This window comes from Grus americana, chromosome 25 (assembly GCF_028858705.1).
Source record: "Grus americana isolate bGruAme1 chromosome 25, bGruAme1.mat, whole genome shotgun sequence".
Taxonomy (NCBI): domain Eukaryota; kingdom Metazoa; phylum Chordata; class Aves; order Gruiformes; family Gruidae; genus Grus; species Grus americana.
Window position 1 is genome coordinate 5,051,859 of NC_072876.1, and position 22,054 is coordinate 5,073,912.

General features: G+C 41.7%; 1 protein-coding gene across 10 annotated transcripts in view; it reads right to left on the reverse strand.

Moving 5' to 3' along the window:
• SRGAP2 (SLIT-ROBO Rho GTPase activating protein 2) overlaps positions 1-22,054 on the reverse strand; it is a 119,160-nt gene that overhangs the window by 42,898 nt on the left and 54,208 nt on the right. For all 10 annotated transcript variants that reach the window (XM_054803719.1, XM_054803718.1, XM_054803723.1 and 7 more), the window contains 4 exons: positions 21,334-21,496; positions 6,523-6,585; positions 2,772-2,987; positions 1,808-1,936 (listed from right to left, as the gene is read on the reverse strand). In XM_054803719.1, the coding sequence (XP_054659694.1) occupies positions 1,808-1,936; positions 2,772-2,987; positions 6,523-6,585; positions 21,334-21,496 (571 nt within the window). The remainder of the gene's footprint in view (positions 1-1,807; positions 1,937-2,771; positions 2,988-6,522; positions 6,586-21,333; positions 21,497-22,054) is intronic.

Here is a 22,054-nt window from a genome sequence, read left to right on the forward strand (position 1 = left end):
TGAGACCATCCAGCGAGAGGAGCACTTCTTCAAAGCCGGATACCCCGCATTTGTCAATGTACTACTAAAAAGATCTCAAGCCTCTGCTTAAAAGTTGTTATGGATTTATGAAATCCAAATGGATTCTTTACTAAATATGACTCGTGAAAACGTACTAAGAACGGTCTGGTGGCAGACAACTGAACCAAGCACATCTGCAGTATTTGGGGGAGGAATTATGGATAGATTAAAAAAATAATTAAAAAAATTAAGACAATTGAATTCCACTGATGTCAGTGTCAATATAAAGAAACTCAACACTATACCAACAGTTGTTATTTGTTAAAAAAACAAGATGACACAATTTAAGTTGAGCAAATGTTACCTAAAAAAGGTCCCCTAAACAGGCAGCAGGTATAAACAAAACATGTCTCTTCAGTACAGCAGTTTTGCAAGACGTGCCATTTTGAAAAAACAGTGTTTTTCAAAGCCATCTAGCGCTGACAATTCTGACCTCCAAAGAACAGGTTTAAATAAATACCTAGCAGAAGTGCACTTCATGTGATTTTATGATCAGCTGAATAAATGTATTAAATATATCTAGGTACTGTAATAGCTGACTAATTAATAGTGATGCAAGTGCTCTTTATTGCCTGTGTCTAGAGACACTTCTGTTCATTACTCCCCCCTCCTACAAAGAAACTTCCCTTCAGGCTTTGCCGTTGAGTGTTTCCAACAGTGACGGCAGCGGGCTGTCCTTGGCAAGCTGAATAAGATCAAGCAACAGTCGGTGACCCAGACACGATGTGATCAGTGCATTTGGTACTCCAGTTCTGTAGGTTGAAGTGGGTAGTCATGTATTTGTGAAAAATCACAAGATTCCTAACTGGCTTTCCTGAGTTTTCAAAGAGGAGAGATTCGGGGTTTTTTTGTTGCACATTTTACTAAAAGCAGAATTGGTGCCCCTTGATTCTGGGGGCATCATTCAGCCACAGAACAAAGACTTTGCAGGCAGCTGGGGAACAAGCTCCGTCCACCCCAGTTGCTGCAGAGAGCATTCTAAGGAAAGGGGGGACTCGTTTCTATAGCCAGTTTATTTCTTCATTTCTTTGCATAGACAGAGACACTGCGGAGTGGCAAGCAGTGGAACCTCCATCCCTGTTGACACTCCTCTGACACCTTTCAGAACTAGACTGAAAGTGCTCTGCAGGCCTGATGACAGAAGAAACGCATCAAGTTCCTGCAGAGCTGGTGGGTTGGGGCATCAGAGAATGGAAAGTCTAAAAAGCAGAGAGGCTCATCCCACTTGTGAAATATGCTAGAGAAAGCATTAACCTTGAAATATAAGGAATTTTTCAAAACAAGTTAAAAGCAGCTTTAGAATCTGATTCTGTCCTTGATTTCTTTTACCAACGGGTATACTGTTTCTACAGTTAAAATTCTTTTTTTAAATGTGCTTCTGAGTTACAATCTTGCAAGTTTGCTTAAAATAGTAAATAGAAAATGTCAAGCAACAGTGTGATACTGAAGCTAAGTTTAATTTTAACTAAGCAACTCCTCCTTCTCCACATTTCAATGCCAGGTTTCGTGTACAAGCTTCTATCTGTGCAACAAACTCCGACTTGGCCATCTAAGAAAAGCTCACTTAACAGCTTAACGACCAATTATCACGGCTGTTGTTACCCCCTAGGCTGCCCACTCAAGACCATCACTTCACAGCTGTACAGAGGTTACCAGTTGTGCTGGTACATAAGATGTTGAAGGAGAGGCACACGTGAGGGTTAATGGCAATGATATTCATTGCAGGCACCCAAGCAGCAGCACTTACATCAATGAGATCAGACAGGTCATGAATGTAATACTTGAATACAGATGCGTTGGTGGCTTCCAGAGCTAGCAGATACTCGTTTCTTGCCTTAATAGCCTTGAGTCTATTTTCTGTGTACTTCGCTTGGCGCTAAAAGAGAAAGCAAAAGCAGAATATATTTTAAAAAGAGGTGCAGCAGTTTTTGTTCATTTAGGTTCCGGTTTTATCAATACTCAAATAATTAGAATTTAGATTAAATATTTAGATGTTTTTAAGCATTACTATACCAGACAGCCTCGCATTTAAAGTCTTCTCTTAAAATAGACCGCAAGTTGGGAAAGATGAAAGGAAGAATGAAGGAACAAGGTGGGTTTATGAGGTTATGGCCCAGCTCCAGCACTACCAGAGCTGGCTGCTAGAAGCCCACAGGTATTCTGAGGGCTGCACCTCTTCCAGCAGAAATTAGACCTAATCGTGGTCCTTTCAGAGCCTAAATCGATCCAGAAATAACTCTTCTATTGGCTTGAATCTTAGCGCTGAACTACTTAACTGACTGACCAATTCCTAAGTCAACTGGTTTTGCCCATGAAGTCAGTTTGAGATTGCATGTCTCCCTGTAGCACCAGTCAGATCTTAAGCTGGATTTAAATGGTAAACAACAATCTTGTACTCTGCACAAGAGAAAAATATACATTAACCATGCCTTCTGAGAAGGCAGTTGTTACCTTCATACTCTAACCTTGGTTTAGCTTTCTGTGCCATGCCTGTATAACCTGGGATAATACAAAAATGTGTATCTGACTGTCCTAAAAGAAACCTGGTGCTAGCTTTTGCCTTTCCTAAATCCGAATGTTTAAACTTGTACAAAACCTGAGGCTTGCATCTGAACACCACAGATGAGGGAACTTGGTAGCTCCTGTGCTGAACTACTGCAAAGGTCCCCCTCAAGCACTCTACTCAAGCAGCAGCACTGCTACGGAAGTACCTTCTCCTTCATTTTCTCTATTTTTTTGACAGAGCTTCGTCGAACATGTTTTTCTTCAAACTTGACATTGGAAGTTGAGTCAGGGGAGCGTGGTGTCTGCTTGTCCTCTTGTTTCACCGATTTCCCGATCTGCTTTTCTTCCTGCTTCTCTGCCTCCTTCAGTTTGCTCTGAGCACTAATGCTGTCAGCGTTGTACATATGGTAGGTTTTCATAACCTGCAGAAAACGATACACAAGAATCAGAGAGCACCTCAGTTTGATTTGCTGAGAAAGAAATGGGTTTACCCAACCAACAAACTAGGCATACAGATGTTTTGCCTTACTTTTCTGCATGATCAAGTCTCAGGGATAAAAAAAAAATAAAAATAAAATCACAAGCTGATGATTAAAAAATTAATTTTTTTAATTTGGCCAATACACTCCCCAAAACAGTAAGTTTATTTGAAATAACTATTTTACAATAGCTGTCCATCATGTTTATATTAAATGCAAGATATCGTACTAGCTAAGCAAAGGCATTTGGACAGTGACCAGCAAGCCAGATCTGGCTGTTGGTTACAAATCAGAAATATCTAAGCTGGCAAAATACTCAGGGCAATTTCTCATCTCAAAAAAGCATGACAGAAGATGCACAAATGAAAGTGTGGCTCTCAAAATGAATCTGAAATCAAAGTGGATTATTTTGCAGCTGCTTCTTTGTTTAACTCTGGCATGCGCCTTCTTGTACAATCCAATAAAGGAGTCATAAAACCCAAAAAAAGACACAGACTAAACGCAGCCTCCTTACTATTCAAAGGAAATTATATGCCAACGTTGGAAAATGATAGCTTTTCATCAGCAGGTAAGGTTTCAGAAGGGATGCCTATCAGTCTTTCATCTGGATGAATCAGTCCTTTAAACATCACAAGTCTTGAGGAACTGTATGCAAATCAAGTCTGAACACAATGGCTGCAAAAGCGACTCAGGTTCAATTAAAGTACTTCTGTTCACCTTATGTAATAAAAATATTAGTAAGAGTGTGGTTCTTGCACTCAGGGAGACCTGGACCCTGTACTATATGGACAACTTTTTTTATAGCATGTTTTTCCTAAGTAAATACAGAAAAATATCCCCCAAAGTCACAAGAAAACCCCATTTATTTCACAGGATATTCACATCTAGCTTTGTGCTAAGAAAACAGAACCAACAACCTTAAGGATATAATATATAAACTACCTTTTTTAATCCACAAATGCAAAGCATTTCAAATTCACATACCAAAGCAAATGTTATTATGATATAATTTTGATAGGGGACCAAAAAAAAAAAAGCACAGTTGCAGACCCCAATAGTGTCATTCCAGCATTAATAAAGACCCCACTTGCAAATCATTTGATTTATTTCAGATGAAAATCCATTTATACCTATTTCACCTTAGTTTGAACCATAACATAATTTTACGTAAGTAGGACGCAAGCTCGCTCTTTATGCGGTGATCAGCAAAGGATCTCAGATACAAAGAGACGTTGTATTTAAACATGAAAGAGAATGTGAATGCAGCCAGTATGAGAGACTTTCTGAATAATTTACACACACTTTCAGCTCCTGCATATGCTTAGACTGTAAAGCAGACATTTATAATAATAGATGCAAAGTAGTTTCTTTTCCTCTATCACTGAAAGTGGAACTGGCAGAAAGCAAGAGACGCAGAAAAAGAAATCACAATTTTAATGATTTTATCCTGCTGATGGTGCCACATCGGCAACCACAAGCTCTGCTTGCCCCACGCCTGGCGATGGGGTCACTGCTGACTCACTGGTGCTGCTGAGGGCAACAGCACAGTCAAGGACTGATTGCACAGGACAAAGCGGCACAAAAACTTGGAGGTTATAACAGTCCTGGGAAACTAAAGACTGTTCATAACCGTTTTGCCTGAAAATAGGGATTCTGCAAACCCTTTGGATACCCAGCAGAAGAAGAGGTGGAAATATTTCTAAAAGTACCAATAAAAACAATTCTACCAGTGATTGAGTCCAGCAAGAAATATCTTTTAATATGATCAGCAGAAGCGGCTTTTTCAAAGGAAAAGAAATTTACTGGTAAAGGGGCAATTTAAAATTTTACAGCAGAGGGAATGAATAAATAGATTTCAAGTTCCTAGCACTGACATTAAAAAAGTTAACATGCTACATTGCTTTGTTTATCAAAGGCTGAATTCTAGGTGGTCTTCCTTCCAGTGATAGAGAAATTGCAGGACTCAGGATTTGGCTCAAGGATCTGTCAGAGCCTGGCATGCAGAAATACATTACATGCATCTCTCCTCTAACCAGCCACATTATCAACTTTAGCGCCATGTGAACTTGGATTCAAACTAAATCTCAGTTCCTAAAAGTCTGTGTTTAGAGACAGATCTATATTCTTCCTTAGGATCCCATCCAAGTACATGACTCAAAAGTTGAATCAGACGGTGCCCTCAAATAAAAAATAATTTCTAGAGTAGGCAGCACTGATGACAGCACTGCTACGTTTACAAAACCACCTTCATACCCAAAGGAAATGGTCTGTCTACCTTTCAGGAACACGAGCACAAGGCAGTTTGCTCATACTACTGTAAATCAAGGCTGTACTAACAGCAGCGACAGTACGTCGGACCACAGGTCAGCTTCAAAGCGCCTCCAGCTTCCACCATACTGCTCGATCTTGGCTTTCCTCTTGAGGACCACAAACCCTCTTTGCCCACAGAAAAGACTCAGCGCTAAACACTAATGCAGAAAAGGAGGAAAATCTTCAACTGGATTCAGAGTCTCATCTTTTCAACTGCCATTTCAGCAGCAAGAACATTTTTTCCTACTCCTGAGCTCCCTTTTTTCCTAAAAAGATTAATCTGAATATTTGGCTCTAGGGAAATAATTCCCTTCTATATATTTTGTTGGTATGGGAAATTTCAGGGGGACCCCCCCTAATACTCTGGCATTGATATTAATACAGAATTTCATCACCAGGTTGATATGCCGTGGCTTGAGAAACATCCCTGAACATGTACCTCAGTGTAATGATCCAATGTATCATTAAGGAAGGACGAAAGAAAAGACATTTTCAGCAACAAAACCGTGTGTAGGTTCTGCTTTTAAAAAGAGAACTAGCCTAGAAACAGCTGCAGAAAGCAAGAATTTAATCAAACAACAGGCTTTTCCATTCATCTACGTGAAAAGAAAAAATCCCTGAGCAGCATATGAACTTTTAAGAACACGTTCCTTCCCCCTCCCGAGGCAGTGCCTCTTTCTTGGTGTCTCCAATGGATAGACTGAGAAGCAAAAAGCACAGATGGAAGCCGATTACTCTAAAGGGAGCTGTTTTGCTGAAAGAGTTGAGGAACAAATAAACGCAGTGGGTCGCCCCGCTGAAGCTGCTGCCTTCTGTATGCTCAGACCACACAAAACCACGGACTGAAGATTTTTAGTGTATTTGGAAATAATTCTAATATCTCTTACTCTTTCTAAAGCCAAGACTGCAGCTAGTAGCAGGTGTGCACTAAGGTGAGAGCTTTGAGAAGTGGAACCAACACTTTCAGAGCTGAAACAATATAAGGATAGAGTGAAAAAGTGAGATTTATGGTGCTCTATAGGCTGGTGAACACAAGCTGCCTCAAACTGCAAAGACTGCAGACATTTATCAGTCATGGTGCTTAGCCTCTGCTGTAACAGCAGGCTGGGAGAAGTCAAACACTTCTTCCTTCTGCCTGAAAAGATGCCAAGAAGTCAGTTTGATTTACCGTGTAGAGTTCATTCAAGACCTTCATCAAGTCTTCCTGGAGCTGCAATCCCACTTCCTTGCTCTGCAACAAAACAGAGAAATGAAAGTTAATTGGGGAAGACGGTAAAAAGGCGGAGGAAGCGAGCATGCTCCGCATCTACAAATAATTTAAGCTCAATTAAGCACTGCTATTTATGCTAGCAAATCCAATAACTGCTCAGCCCAGAGCCACTTATGGTCAAATTACACAAACAGTATTAATAAACTGAAATGCTATGTATGCACAGTCAGAAAAGCCTTACAGTATGGAAATAGGGGAAATTTCCAGAGAATGTGGGATTTTCAACATTACAAGCCTGGAAACAGATAGATTTGCCCATTTTAGCAGGATTAAACAAGACTATGACTCTAGGACAGCTTGGTATGGAAGCTGAAGAAATGCAGGACAAGAAAGCTAACAGGAATGATCTTCCTTATTGAATATCATATCGCAAACAAGGCAATACTTCAATTTTGCTGATGTAAGGTACCTCCTCGACAAAGCCAGACTCTGAGGCTGCGATGAGAGCCAGCCGCCACCTCCTTCTCGCTCCCGTCTCCGTAGTAGCACGGCCGCTCTTTCCTTTGACCTTGCATCTCACTCGCAGCCCATCGGTACTGCCTGCCCCTCCTGTCCTTATTCCTTGTCCCCAGGCCACACGCACACCACGAGCTGCCAGTGCCATCCCACCACAACGATTCTCGAGGAAACGAGGGTGCTCAGATGGGGTCTGACGGTGTTACAACTTACGGAGATGGATCCAGGAGGGAAACCTTACTGCACTGTCTGCTAGCTCTTGTTGATAAGCCTTGCACCCAGATTATTAAATCTATTTCTCAGATTCACTGGGACAACAGCCACTCTTGGATACTTCTGGATACTGGAGTGGAAATGGCTTGCTGAAGGAGCAGCGTTTGTCACAGAGAAGCCTGGAGGAGCAGGAAGATGCACTCGACAGCAGGTCTTTTTGCCTGTTGTTACTGCAGGAGATGCTTTGATCCAACTAGAGTTTGTGCTAAAAGACTATACAAAGCCTGCAGTCTATTTTTGAGCACAGTGTCAATGTCAATGTATTTATTTTTTAGTTTGGTATGATAAAGACACTCAGAGTTAAAAAAAAAAGGTGCTTTCAGATGCAAAATCTCTCCTTTGAGCTCCATGAGATTTACCAAAAGTTTATGTCTTCTTCCACAAATACAATAGCCTACTACATCCTCTAGCCTCCTCTGGCAAATGTTCCTTCGCTTCTGTATTTCATTACCAGAGCTACAAAAAGAACTACCACATCAACATTAAAAAAAAAAATTACTCTGACAGGGCTTTACATGCATATATTTCCATTGCCATTCAAATTTTAAATCAATACGGGATTTACCTCAATAGACAAAGCAATTGGCTCTTTTTTTTTTTTTTTTTAAACTACAAGGACGACAATACAATTTAACCATATCAACACAAATCACTCTGTCCTGGGGGACACTTGCAGTAGTGAGTTGTACAGTTAAACCTAAGGCTCTGTGACTCATGAACTTGTTTCCTGCACTGAAACAGCAGAATGGAAAAAAGAAAACCAAAAACCAAGCCACAGATAGACACGATTGGTTGTCAAAACCGGCTGACACCCGAACTCGCCTGCAGCCAAGTGTCAGATCTAAAAAAAAAAAATATATATATTTACTTATTTAAACTCCCTGCTAGGTAACAAGCAGCCAGCACCTCTACATTGCTATTGGACTCAAGTACCACATGGAGAGCTGGTGCTGACGAACATTTGGCTTTAGCTAACGCAGGAACAGATATGCTGCTGGTTTTCTAATAAAGTCACTTGGAATGCCCAAAGATGCGCATCCATAACTACCGACGGACGGCACGTCTGTATGCAAAACCCTCTTTGAAGAGGTGCTTCTGCATGCAATATAGCTTGTATGCAAAGGAGGGCGAAGCAAGTTCCTTAATGAGTTCAATGTTATTCTTAATCTTCACTTCGTTAGAGACAGGATTTCATGCTAAAGCTGTCACTGTTCGCATGCTGAAGAGCTTCCATGAGAAAAGCTGAGAAATTCAGACACATCAAAAAGCAGACCGAGCCAGCGCTTGCTGACACACCTTGCAAAGCAAAGCGAAGGTGCAGCCACACTCTCCAGCCCCGCCGGCTCCAGCTGCCACGGCAGAGCACTGCTATGCACACCAACCTTAACAAATCCCCTTCTTCTATAGCAGGAGTATAAGCGATCAAGAAAAATCTCTATATTTGTAATACAGTTTACATCTTGCAGCCTACAGTTATTGACAGAGATTAAAGCCACTAAAGTTACACTTAGACCCAAACAGATGTTTCCTCTCTTTGCTTTTGAAGACTCCAAGAAGTGATGTCCCAACTGTTATCCTGTTCACCCGAACAGGCTGCTGAAATGATTTTAACTTAATGCTTAAACCCTGTTCTGCGGTCACACTATTACGCCTGATCATCTCTTTGAAATTCCAGGAAAATCCATATCCATTCTGATGGAGAGCTGGCTATCCATCTCTGCCTTGTAGCATGCAGCCAGGATTGCCACATATTATAAAAATACCAGAGCATCCTTTAAGGTGGAAAAAAGGAAGAGGAGGGAAAACGAGAGATCATCAACTGTTTTATAAAGCCACATATTGGGCCCAAAAGACAATTGAAGGGGAAGATCCCTCAAAAAATCCAAACTTAAGAATTATTGTTTCTTATATGAAATGTGGTTCAGCCCAGTACAGGAGGAAAAGGTTTTTCAGTCAACCTTGTAAGCTGGGTACCAAAATAGGGGGAAAAGGGGGTGGGGAAAGAAGTATAAAACAGAGTTGCCTTTGTCAGCCATCGGACAAAACGTCTGTCTGTCTGGTGGGAGGGAAGGAATCAGACCAGCAGCTCCGGAAAGCGCAGGGAAAAGCTATAGGGGTGAAGTCTGTCCTGAAGGTTTTTGTTGTAGCATCATTCCCAATGGATGGAGAGATCGGAGCAGACAGACACACCGGGATCTGCTACCTTGTCGAAAACAAACAGAAAGCCAACGGCACGCACTATCCAAGTGGAAAGGACGCATCCATCTCCAAGTGACAGTCACTAATGATGTCCCTGCTTGGGCTGCACGGGAGCCAGCCAGCTTCAACAGCTTTGCTCCTATAAAATGTTTAACCGGAAAAAATCCCAACAGTCATGAGTATTTAATGACAGAAATCTCAGAAATGCAGTCTTAGCCCTTGCAGTACAATCATTAATGTTTTCAAACCCCCGTCTGTAATTTCATAGCTCTAATCATTCTGAGGTACAGGAAAGAGATAAAAGCACACCAAATTCCACCTTTTCTGAGGTTTTACTAATAAAAGACATCCAGGTGAGTAACTGGAGAAGCTAAGGAAGAAAACAAACGTCTTGTCTCTCTACACCAACATTTCTACTCACAAAAAAACAGGCAGGCTTAAAAACTCATAATCTAATAATTATGTTTTCTCCACATTTCCCCACTAATTAGAAAGGGCCAATGCATCTACTGCTACATGTAACAGGAATAACTTTATTCAGTTTATAGATTTTACTCATTCACTACCTATTAAGTTAGTGTTGCCTGATTGAACCTTCATGCTCTGCACGTTAGGAGTATATAGTATCTACTGGGTTAGTAAAAGAAAAAGATAAAGAGGTGATGCAGACAAACCCACACTTAATCCAGCATTTCTGCCTAAGAAGTCAAGATAGCGTTAAGCCATGAGAAAAAGGAAAAAACCATCATACAGATAAAAAGCAAAAGAGAAAAATTATATAATTTTATTTTAAATTATCCTTTTTTGAATACCGTCCAGTTCAGCAGTGCTCATAGTTTACTGTGTTTCTGAGATGATAGATGTTTTATTATAGACTGTTTACGTATGTTGTGACCCGTTCAGACCAGCCTGGCATCGCAGTCAGCATGGTCAACCGTGAAGCATCCAAGGTGAGGTGCTCTGCATTTTCATACGCTCCAGCCCCATGTTCCTAAACCTGCTCCCCAGATGGGCTGCTGGAAAAATGAGTGTCTGACACAAACACTGGCAAAGGGGAGCATCCTGCTTTTTCTGAGGAGTCTTTAAATTAAAGAAAAACGTTGGCGATTCCCAATCTCCAAGAGAGTGCAGAAACAAGATCTACAGTTTTGCCATCTCAAAGCAGAAAAAAAAGCTGAAGCTGCTGCTCATCACTGCAGCGATACAGGGTGCAAAGACGTTATGACTGCCTTTTTCTCAACATGGGAGATGATTAATGGAAGTGACTGGCTGGGTCTGTTTTAAATGCCCTGAGCACTGAACTTTTCACACAGAAGGAGCTTTTCAGCAGCACGCTTCACTGTGCTGGTTAAACTGCCTGGACTGGACCAATCATCTGCCTTTCACCCGGCTCTTTTCAGCCCATTTGCTTTTTTCTTACATAAAATTGCTCATTCACTGTACAAACTGCTGAAGCATCAATTATGCGAAATAGATTAAAATGAATATTTTAATGCATACTCAGGTTGAAGAAGAAAAGAAGAGGTGTAAGTGCCAAATTGTCAAAACACAAAACTCTTTGTGCTTCCAAATGAGCTCTCAAGAAAGAAACCGCCAGATTGCTGGACTGGAAAAAACCTTACATTAAGATGAAGGTAAGATAGATCATAGGTGTCATGAAAACAAGAGCTACGCAATGAACATTGTTAATTTAATGCTGATCCCAGTACTGATTCCACACACCAAAAAAAAGGTTTAGGAGAAAAAAGTTGAGCTAGCTGAGCCTGATAAGTGCAAATACATTGGAGAAAGCAGAACTGTTGGCTTGGGAAAGTCAAAAGAAAATGCCTTGGACATCAGCAAAAGAATTGTTGCTTGAGTGCTGTCGAAGGTGGTGGACCTGATGCACAAAGAGAACTTCTCTGAGGTTCCACAGAGTTCAAAGTGCATCCAGATTAAAGGCTGCTGACCTTAACCACTGCCATACAGGCACAACAGATTTCAAGATCATACTAGAATGCGGCATGGAATTACGAATAAAATGCACGCCCAGGAAAAACAACAACATCGTCTCTGCAGTTGCAAACATCCCCAGGTATCATTTTCCATGTCCGTATCAAATTCTACATTGTGTTTTTCAGAGGCAGACAGAGTTTAGAATGATTTAGAATTTTATAAACAATCCTCTAGGAAAAAGCAATAAATAAAAGCAAAAGAAAATCTGATAAATATTATTACCTATTCCTGGCTGTACCTGCAACTACAGTCCATCTGTACATCCCTTAAAAAGCCTGAGGAATGGCTTGTGCAGCAAAATCTGATCTAATTGGCTCCAATAATAGACTGTGTGTGCACGCGGGGAGGGGGTGTCCCCACAAACCTCGTCGTCTTCTTACCCCATCAGGGCTAAACACTTGTCCTTTTGATCTGGGCGACTGCCTAGTTTGATACGCATCCCTAACGCTCCTGGAAGATGGCACAGCGTGGGAGCCCACCCTGCACCCTGGGCTGGGGAAGGGGGAGAGCAGGGTGCCAGCACCACCTCACCTCTGCTGCTGCAAAGGTACGGCCATCAGTGATAAACACCGGCTTCCTTTCTCTGCAAATCAGGAAAATTATCAACAGCACCCAAGAGAACAGGAAAGTCATTTCAGCGCAGTGACAACAGGAACCGTTGCCCAGGAGTGCTAACTTGTAACCTCAGTATTTTTCTCGCAAGCTGCCTTTTTTGAGCCTTTTCTTCAGCCCAAAACAGGAAAGCAAAAGAAGCTGCCCTAAGCATGCATGCACATGCATAAACATACACGCTCACACATGCACACATACTCCTTTGTTACAACTGGGTGTATATGCACCATGTGCAGAGCTGTAGGTTGCTGCCACCCCTCGCTGGAACATAAATTCCCAGCACGCTGTGCCAGCTTCTCAACAGCCTCTTTGTTCCAGCCCTCCTCCCCTCCACCTCCCCTCTAATTTAATCAAGATGTTTTTGGGATCTACTGCAGCACTCGCTTGGCTGTTCCGCATTCCACCGAACATTAACGACTTCAGCTTCAAAATATTTAGGGGGGATAATAAATATGAGAGCTAAGGAATGCTGTCAGCATTTTGTGCCCCGGATCTCAAGCCTCAGCAAGGCAGTTCCAAATCTGATAGAAAGATGGTACGGCTTCAAAACAAACATACTGTGAAGTTCACGAGATGCTTTCTGTATAAACTCAACAACAGCAAGGAAGCGCTCAGAAACCATTGGTGGGTGAACGCGTAACACACTGAGATAAGAGATTTTATCTGATACGCGGCTTGAAATTATGTCAGTCAGTGACAGGGCTTGAACTGGAACCCAAATCTGCTGATTTGGAAAACCACTCTCTAACAAGACCATTTCTCGACATCGTTTTAAAAGGATAATCAAATACAGATAGGTAGAAAGCAAACATTAAACGTTCTAATGTTTTTAGAACAGTGGGAGCTGGGAGGCAAGTGGATTCTGCTCTTGCTGAGACCAGTGATGAAATCTGCAGAAGTGCAAGGTTCTTTTTATTCTTGTCAAAATTGAGATTACAATACAGGGTATTTTTTATGTATTAGTTAACATCTACTTATGAAGTCTGTTAAAGAGACGGTTTTATCAAGTAAAATTTTCCAAGATCGTACATATAACACTTAAATAAAATTTGCTAATTAAAGCTTAGAATTCTTTATAAGTAGATCCTTGATAATGTTTTTTTATTTTTTTTTAACGGGCCTGCCTTTAATTCATTTGCGTACAGTAACAAATACGACTTATCACCATGTTTTCATCTAAACAAACAACTAACCAGTTTCACTGTATTTCTACATTGCACATGTAAATTTAGAGTTTCACTGGAGAAGTACTCCATCATCACCATCAGTCCAATCCATTCGTTATGAACATACTCCTTATTTTACAAGGATGTACTCTCAGTGGAGCCTGTAACCTACCTGAAGCCTCCGCAAGTTTTATGCGAGCTTCTCCCATAATTGTTACAGAGAAAGTGCTCAGCCGTTATCACATGGCCCTGCAGAACAGGAATTCTGTAAAGCTCCTTCTAAAGCTCCAAACCCTCCAGAATTTAAAGAAAAGCTAGGAAAACAAAATCATACAATATAGATGCATATTTTGGGTGATAGATCATCAGTTTCCAGTTTAATGATCCATTATACATTGGTCAGTCATATTTAAATTACAGTTGCATTATCTAGTTTTCTCCACCATTTCACTAGTGATTTGTTTCACCACTATGTCAGTAATAAGGAATTTTCCCTATTACAGCGGAATACTGTACTCTGAAACAGCCATTCCTACATGAAACCACGTCACGCTGCAACCTCCCATACTCTGGGCTGAAAGAGTTGCTTCTGAACAACCCCCGCCCCCTTTTTCTCCTTTTTTTTTTTTTTTTTTTTTTTTTTGCAGAATTCTGTGCTGATGCTATTGAATCTTGGGCTTCAGGCACTGAATCCCAACAAACCAAGCAATTTTATGGCTGAGAGCATTCATTCTCGTTGTGAAGCCAGCTACGTTCACCCTCATTGAACGAGCCGTATGTGAAATGGGCTTCAGAAGGTGGCAAGACCTACCAGCAAGCAGTGAAGTCCTATAAAATATTGGAAGTAATGTTCTGTAATTCTGCTCACAGTTTTAATGCTCTGCACGACAGCTTTGTTCTACTGACTTCCCCCAATACCTTTTTTCAAACTGCTGTGATGTATCTCGAGGAAAAACTGACTGGAGGGATCAGAGTGAGATGAATGACCTGGAGTGTAAAAGTGCTGTTACCTTGTTCCTGGCTGACCTGAATTCACACTGCAGCAAAATAAAGATGAGAACCCTAGTGTAGTGAACAACAACAAAAGCATACAGGAAATTAGAAACAAAATGCAGTATCAATGGGCTACTTTCACACATTGAAAAGGGCCAAATGCATCATATTCCTTGCCCAGTCTATATGCAGAGGTGACATCTGTAGCCTGTAATGTATGTAGTGAGATCACCCCAGCTATAGCCTTCGGTATTCACTACATCATCCCGGGCAACAGGCTCGCATCGTTCTATCTGACTGGGTACAAAGTGTCCTAACAGCACCCATCCGCTGCAATTACAGGCTGGGGGGAATCAAATCTCTAACTCAGAAGCAGATTTACGTACTGCTAACTCAGATAAGAGCAGCACACAAGTTATTTCACTCCCTCTCCCTTCCCCCGTTCCACTTGTTCTAAACGGAAGCAGGTCGGAAATTCGGGAGATTTTGTTTCCCCAATGAGAAATCAGAAAGTATCATTTCACAACAGGCCTCTGTGTGTTTTAACTTTTGGGAGAACAGTAAGAACTCAAACATTACTATTTCCTAAGGCAGAGGAAGACGCAGCGGTAAGGATGCCAGCCTGAGAGCGGGGATATGGCAGGTACTTACCAACCCTGCACCTCAGCAACACTTGTCACTTACGGCATTTGTATATTTACGTGTTTACACTGTTATGGAGAGCTATTTTCAAAAATGCCCAGCATTTTGGCCAGTCCATTTCTTTCAGGTGCGTGGCTTTTCCATTTCCTGGGGTGTATTTTAAGATTTTTCATATTCTGGTACCAATGCAGCAGTGAGACATGCTGCAGCTGTAAAGTAGGTCGTATGAAGCGTGGACCCCTTAAGAGAATTAATCACTCTTCTTCCTTGATTACTGCAAGGCTTTTAACCAACTCATTGTAAATTTTTCATTTTACATCAAACACTGTGCAGTGTACTAGTAGATAAACTGGTTTTTTCCATGATCAAAGGTATAAACAGGAAGCGAATTTCAAATCCTCAGTTTTGTTTTCTTCATTCCTTCTTACAGGGTTTTCTCCTCATAAATGTCATAACTGAGCTTGATACAATAGTGTAAAGGAATGCTGTGCTCTCAAAGCAAGATTTGTGGGGTAACCACCCCACAAGAGAGGGCACGTCCACCTGAAGGAGCCAGAAAGCAGGGCAGGACAGGGTTACTGCTCCGAGCATCTCCAGCGAGCCTCCCAGTTAACACTCCTGCACGCAGCCCCACGTTAAAAACAGAGCAGAAGATGCATTTTAAACACGGTAGGACCAACACTGCATGACAGGTACACGTAACGGCAGGGCAGGCAGATGCTGAGAAGGCACCTAGAGACACAGCCCTAGAAAGCAGCCGCTAACAGCCATGGCCAGTCCCAAGGCCCCTCTAGACATGGGAACTTATGCAAATACAGAATAAATCTGCCTTTCTGCCCATTAACACTTTCCAATTACTTCACAATTTTGTTACGTAAAAATCTGTCAAATAGAAAAAAAATCAGTTTGCTCCAGAACTACTCAAAGTGACTGAGGCTTCCACGGTCCATTCTTTTAAAAAGGTATAATTTTTTTTCTATTAAATTTCAACAAGAGCCAGTGGTCTGCTTGTAGGAAAATCTCAAAAAGACAACAGAGAAAGAGTGATTAAAGATACCAAATTAAAGAGACTGCTTCTCAAAAGGCTACACATGTATATATAATACCAAGGGATCCCACTAAAAAGATACGTCCGTAGGCAAGAAAACCTGATGATCATGCGAGACACGGAAAGGTTGTACCATGCAGAGAAATCGAGGGCCACATTAAAACAACAGGGTGACAGGGGGATAGTGTGAAAGGGGAGAAATCAAAGTCAGCTCAAATGGAAGAATATTTTTAATACATACATATAAATATAAAGATAAAAGGGCCACACTGAAGGAGGGTAAGCAGGAAGAAATCAAAGGAGTGCTCTCCACAGAAGCAGATGGAGCAATGAACAGGCACGAGAACAGGCGCTGACAAAGCAGGACAGTCTTCCAGCAGTGGGAGAGGTGACCGGAACAGCAACACCGGGTGCCACACGGGCTTTAAACTTCAACCTTGTACGAAACCCAGGGCTAAATCATTAACTGTTGGACAAATAAGAAAGTATTACCTCCTTCCCAAGGTGTAACAATTTGTTATTAGGACAATTCCACCAGTTTCCCCCCCAGTGTTATTTGCTCGAGAGAGCGGGTTTTTATTTCACCATTTATCTTGCTTTTCTTTTGTAGTAGCGCAGAATCGCACTGACACCGCTCCTGGGGCCAGCAGCGCCGCTGAAGCCAAACGCCAGATCCCCCCCCGACACCAACAGGATTCATCTGCAAGACAGCTATAGCAGCAAGCCCCTTATTAACTTCATCCTTTACTGAAATGTGAATGTGTTTCCTCAGGAGAAACCAAAACAAAGCGCATGGAAAGAGTACAGCGGTCAAAGAATACCTACACCTCGGGCTGCAGGTTTCCAATAAGTTATAAAACCACGTTTGGTGCAAACAGCCCCGTGCTGAGACACGTAAAGGTTTTGCAGGCAGAGCTAACCGAGGAAGTAAACAAATCTGAGAGGCAGGAAGAAACGGGGCTGACACACACTGCGCATCCAGCAGCACTTCAGTGCTGGCTTTGGCAGCAAACACAGTTTCTCTTATCAGCAAAGATACCTTTGAAGTGGCTGGCAAGCTTCCATCTAACACTCAAACAAATAAGACCCTCCACATCGTAACACGGCCCTGGAGAGGGATCTCTTCATCATAAGGCACAAACAGAAAAACTGCCTTAGACAAAGCCACACAGACCATGCAGGCTTCCCACGACACCATGAATGCAAACCCTGCCAACACGATCCCTCTGGTGCAATGCAGGCACCACCGCTGCCATTTCAGAAGTTCACCGATTTTGAGACAGACCCGTCTGAGCTCGGCCGTCAGCGCTGCCGTGCCCTTCGCGTAACTGGACGAGGGGTCCAAGAGTGAACACGCAAGAATCTGTCTCAGCCTGAGGATTCCCCACCTCAGTGGCTGGAGGAGCCAAACCCCACATTGCCACCAGTACCGATGCTGTCCCGGACAGAGACACCCCCAGTTTGCCCAGCTCGGGCTCCACGCTGCTCCAGCTGCGACACAGCCAGCTCCCACCCCGCTTCCCTCCACGTCTCTGCTGCCCCTGAGGATGTGTTTCCTTCCCAGCGTGGACCTTATCACACCCACCCAGGCCCTCTGCAGCCTTAAGGCTGGATTACAGCTGCATGCTCTACTTAGATCTCTCTCGTTTGAAAAAGCTCACCACTTATGACAGTACAAGGTACAGCAACTCAAGAGTTCAGCAACAAAAGGGATCTTAAGTACATCCTTTTTACCCCGTCTGTCCTTCCTAGCTCACCTGCTCAATCCCAGCATGATACAAAGCACTGATTTGAGAAAGCCCTGAATTATAAATGGCCCAAGAAAGGGAGCTCATGCCTCAGGATTTTATTTCAACTGCCCTCAGCAAGTGAGGATCTCTAGATTGCTATCCTCTCCATGTTTCATAGGTTTATTTACAACCAAGTCAGTAGTTCCTAAATATAAGTTACTAGAGCACCTGCAATCAGACACACGTATAACTTTTTAGAAGGTGTTTTCCAAACAGAAGTGTAAAAAATAATGTTCCTCAGACTTTCAAATAATAAAGTGTCCTTGTTTTTAACACTGATTCCTTGCGTAGCATGAGACAAGGACAGAGCGTTCCCAAACCAGCAGGAAGATTGACAGCACAATTCCAACAGCTACAATTTCCACTGGGAAACAGTAAAACCCAAGCTGTTGTGCTAAGACAAACCTGAGTGCCCTAACAGCATCACAGGTAAGGCTCCTCCCGCAGGCTGCATTTCAGTAAACCGCAGCACGCTTTAGCTTGACTCTTCTGCGTGCGTTGGACCGGACAGGAGACAGCGTCAAATCAGTGAATGAGCTGGAATGACCGCACGGCACGAGAGAGGCAGGAAACTCGGGTCTCAGAAGTAACACAGCCAGTTATTTCACTGACGTATCCCGGCTAATCAGATCTGTGGAGCAGCTACAGAGATTTGCTGAGATGTAGCACCACGCTAATTCAGCTATGCCGTTCAGAGCTCGTTCACATTTGAGGTTTGACTGGGATCTCTGAATTTGCCTTGCACAGCTTCATGGAAAGTTTTGCAGCATGGCACAGTAATATTATTTTCCAAGTAGCTCCTGTATAAATTACATCTGCTAAAAAGCGCTCCGTTTTCTGAGCTGTTATGTACTATGGTAGCTCTTCTTCATTAAAAAAAAAAAAAAAAGGGAAAAGATGTCTCAGGTTTACAAGAAGATAGCAGAAGCTGAAGGGAGAAGGAGGACAATGTTCTTTTACATTTTCTCATCAACAGGACTAATTTCTATTTGGGCTAGCACTGCTTCTAACTTCCAGTTAGAGGCACAAAAATATATGCCACTCCTAAATATCTTGCTGAGTCACCTAATTATTCCTTTTCCATACCTGCTGATTAGAACAGCATCCTGGCTTTGCCAGCAACTTGCTGAGCAACTCTGGATAAGTGACTTCATCCACTTGTCCCTGTTTTTTCACCCAGGAAAAGGTACCATTTGGCTGCTTACAGTCCAGAGATATTCTGGAGATTGTTTGTACTGCTCTTAGGATACACTGAGTGCTACAAGCATGCTAAATACAGATTTTACAAATAGATAGCAATTTTTAAATCCATGAAATATAAAGCTGACTTGCAATGGTTTCTAGCCTACAGTAGCTTTTGTACCAATTCATGCTGCTTCTCACAGCTCAGGAAGGTAGGAGATTCTAGTGAAAAAGCACAAGAAGCAGCAGATCCAAGTTCAGCCAAATTTCTCTATTTACCAGCTGCTACCTTATTCAACTATGTGACTCTCCAGATAAGAAGGGATGCAATTTTTGTTTTTAACCACCCAGCACAAGTGGAATACTAATCTAATACCTGTTTTGGCCTTCAGCCAATTTCGTATGCCTGGCAAACAGTCAGACAACAAGTAGTTGGAATTTAGTAACAAGTGCCTTTTTGTTTGCACAAATTATATGGAGTTTGTATTTGGTCTGTGAGAAAGAAACCAGAGTGGGGTTTTTTTTTGTTGTTAGTTGGTTATTTGTTTGGTTTTTTGTTAGAGTCCTGCTGGCCAAAATAAAACAAAAGCAGGTGAGACCATGCTTATACAAGGGGCTGAAAATTAAGATGCCAGTTCCCAGCCAAACTGGGATGATATCAATTTCCATGTACTTCCTTGCTCAGGCATTTTCTCAGCCACCTTGCCCAAGCACAGCCCTTGTTGAAATTCAGTGGGGAGATTACATATCCTTTGGAAGGATTAGAGGAATTGAAGAGTAACTCCCGTTCAATAATCCCATGTAAGTATCTAATCAACCATAATGTAATTACCAGAAAGTTTTAAAAGGTCAGAAAGGTCTCAGTGTGACGTTACTTGAAAAAGAGACAGTTGCTCATCTGCTTGGGCAATGTCTCAAAAAAAAGAAGAGAAACAAAATGTAACACTTGAATATATTTTTCATGCTCCATTGCTATCCATTAAAAACCTCAAGAAATATGCAGGGGACAAGGAAGACAACCGTGCGCTTGCACGTATTTTCGTTCTCCCATAGAATTCAGCTGCCAATACATACAAATACCTGCTGTAAAATAGCAAATGCATCCTGCTCTCCAGGTAACATGTAAGACACTGCTCCTTCCAGTGCATCTGAACACAAAATATCACACCCGATACTGAGCATTGTTCATTTTCTAGCAGTCTAAACAGACCGCATTCTATAGAATCTTTATATATTGCTTTATCAGTTAAAGCACTATAGAGATGTTAAAAAATATCTGAACACTGTTTCCTCAAGACATTTCAAAAGACTGTCAACAAGGCCTCCAATTACTGCCAAGACTGCACCTAAACAGATTTTAAAGTCACACACTACTCACATGACTTTTTTAATATAACAACTGACACCACTGAAGGAAAAAAAAGACAGACATTAAAGTATGCTAGGAGGTTTTTTTTAGGAAGAGTGTTCCTCTTCCATTTCTCTCAGAGTCCACGTGATTTAGGATGAGTCTCCATGAAAGTATTCTTTAGAAAGCTTGAGTTCTTTTGCAACTCCTTCTCTATGCCTTGCAATAGCAGAAATAACTCTCCAAGATCATGACACATTGAAAGTGATTTCTCTCCCCCCTTGCAAAGTTAGAATTACAATGTTTTTAACATGTTAAGTAGCAGATGTTACAGCCATTGACAAATCTCTGAAGAGACTAGGCATTACCATTTAATAGGGGTTTCAAAGCTTCCATATCATGTTTCTTCAACTGGAAGGCCAGATTCTTAACAGAAAAATACCCTCCCACACTGTCCCACCTTTTTTTTCAGGTGGAAATCAAGGGGAGAGAAAGGGGACAAGGCTAACAAAAGAGACCTCAGTTGCATTTTCTCCTTTTTCCAGAGAAGGACAATACATCCTTTTATTATCTGGCATAGGAGGAATTCTCGCTAATTTTTCTTTTAATGGTAGTTTCTCCTCTGCGGTGGGTATAAATTTGCCTCCGAAGAGCTGTTCTTGATTATATTCAGAGTTGAAGATCTGGAAGGTTTCTGCTTATTTAATAAAAGCTTCAAAATGCATACAAAACTGCAAGCAGGTAAAGAGGGGAAAAAAACCCTCAGCCCAAATTTACACCAATAAGCCTCAAATCATCACTTTCAGGAAAATCCTAAAATACTAGAACAAGAAAATAACTAAAGAAATCAGAGTTAAGTCAAGCAGAGTTATCAACAAAGAGAAAAAAAAAACCAATAAGCATTAGGCACAGTCAACAATAAATCAATTCACCAGAAGAAATAGCTAAAACTTTCTATTTCAGAAGGGCCAAACAAAAGAAACATGCATCGTAGCACTCAGTTACCTTCTTGAACAGGCGCCCCGAATCTTCGCTGACCTGGACAAAGCGCGGGATGATGTTGTTGAGATAGATGTCACTTAGGGTGGTGTGATCCCTGCTCTCCCGCTTCACTTGATTTAGCAGGAGATTCCAGCAATTGACTGGCGATAGCACGTTCTGATCCTTCCTATAGAGGACACAAAATAGAAACAAGAATTGGATAGGACTGTCTGAAGTGGAAAAAAATTATTCTGTTAATGATGCTCTGTATCTATAAATGCTAGAAACCCAGTTATGGGACGTATGGTTCTGCTGAGGGAGAGGAGAGCAGAGCAAAGTTCTAAAATGTCTATTGGACATACAGCAAATATGCCCTCGATTACACGACTCCATTCACATGGCCATGGGCTTTTGTCCCCCAACAAACAGATCTGGCAAGTGCAAGCTACAGTATGCCAAAAGTAGGCTCTGATTTTTTCTGTGGAATCCAAGAATTTGTGCATAAATTGCAGTGCCTGAGGGAGAGCAATGGCTCCAGTCTCTGACAATAGGTTTCACAGTGCTGTCTCAGGCATTTGCAACTTAACCACAATAAAAAGATTTCAAACATTCAGTTAGCTAAATAGCATCTGCATAGGAAACAAAATGTTATGTCTCATGTACAAAAGCAATTATGTGCAAGCATCTATATCTGTCCTGAGCAAAAAAGAAAGCAACATTCATACAAACAGCTTTATTTTCTCAT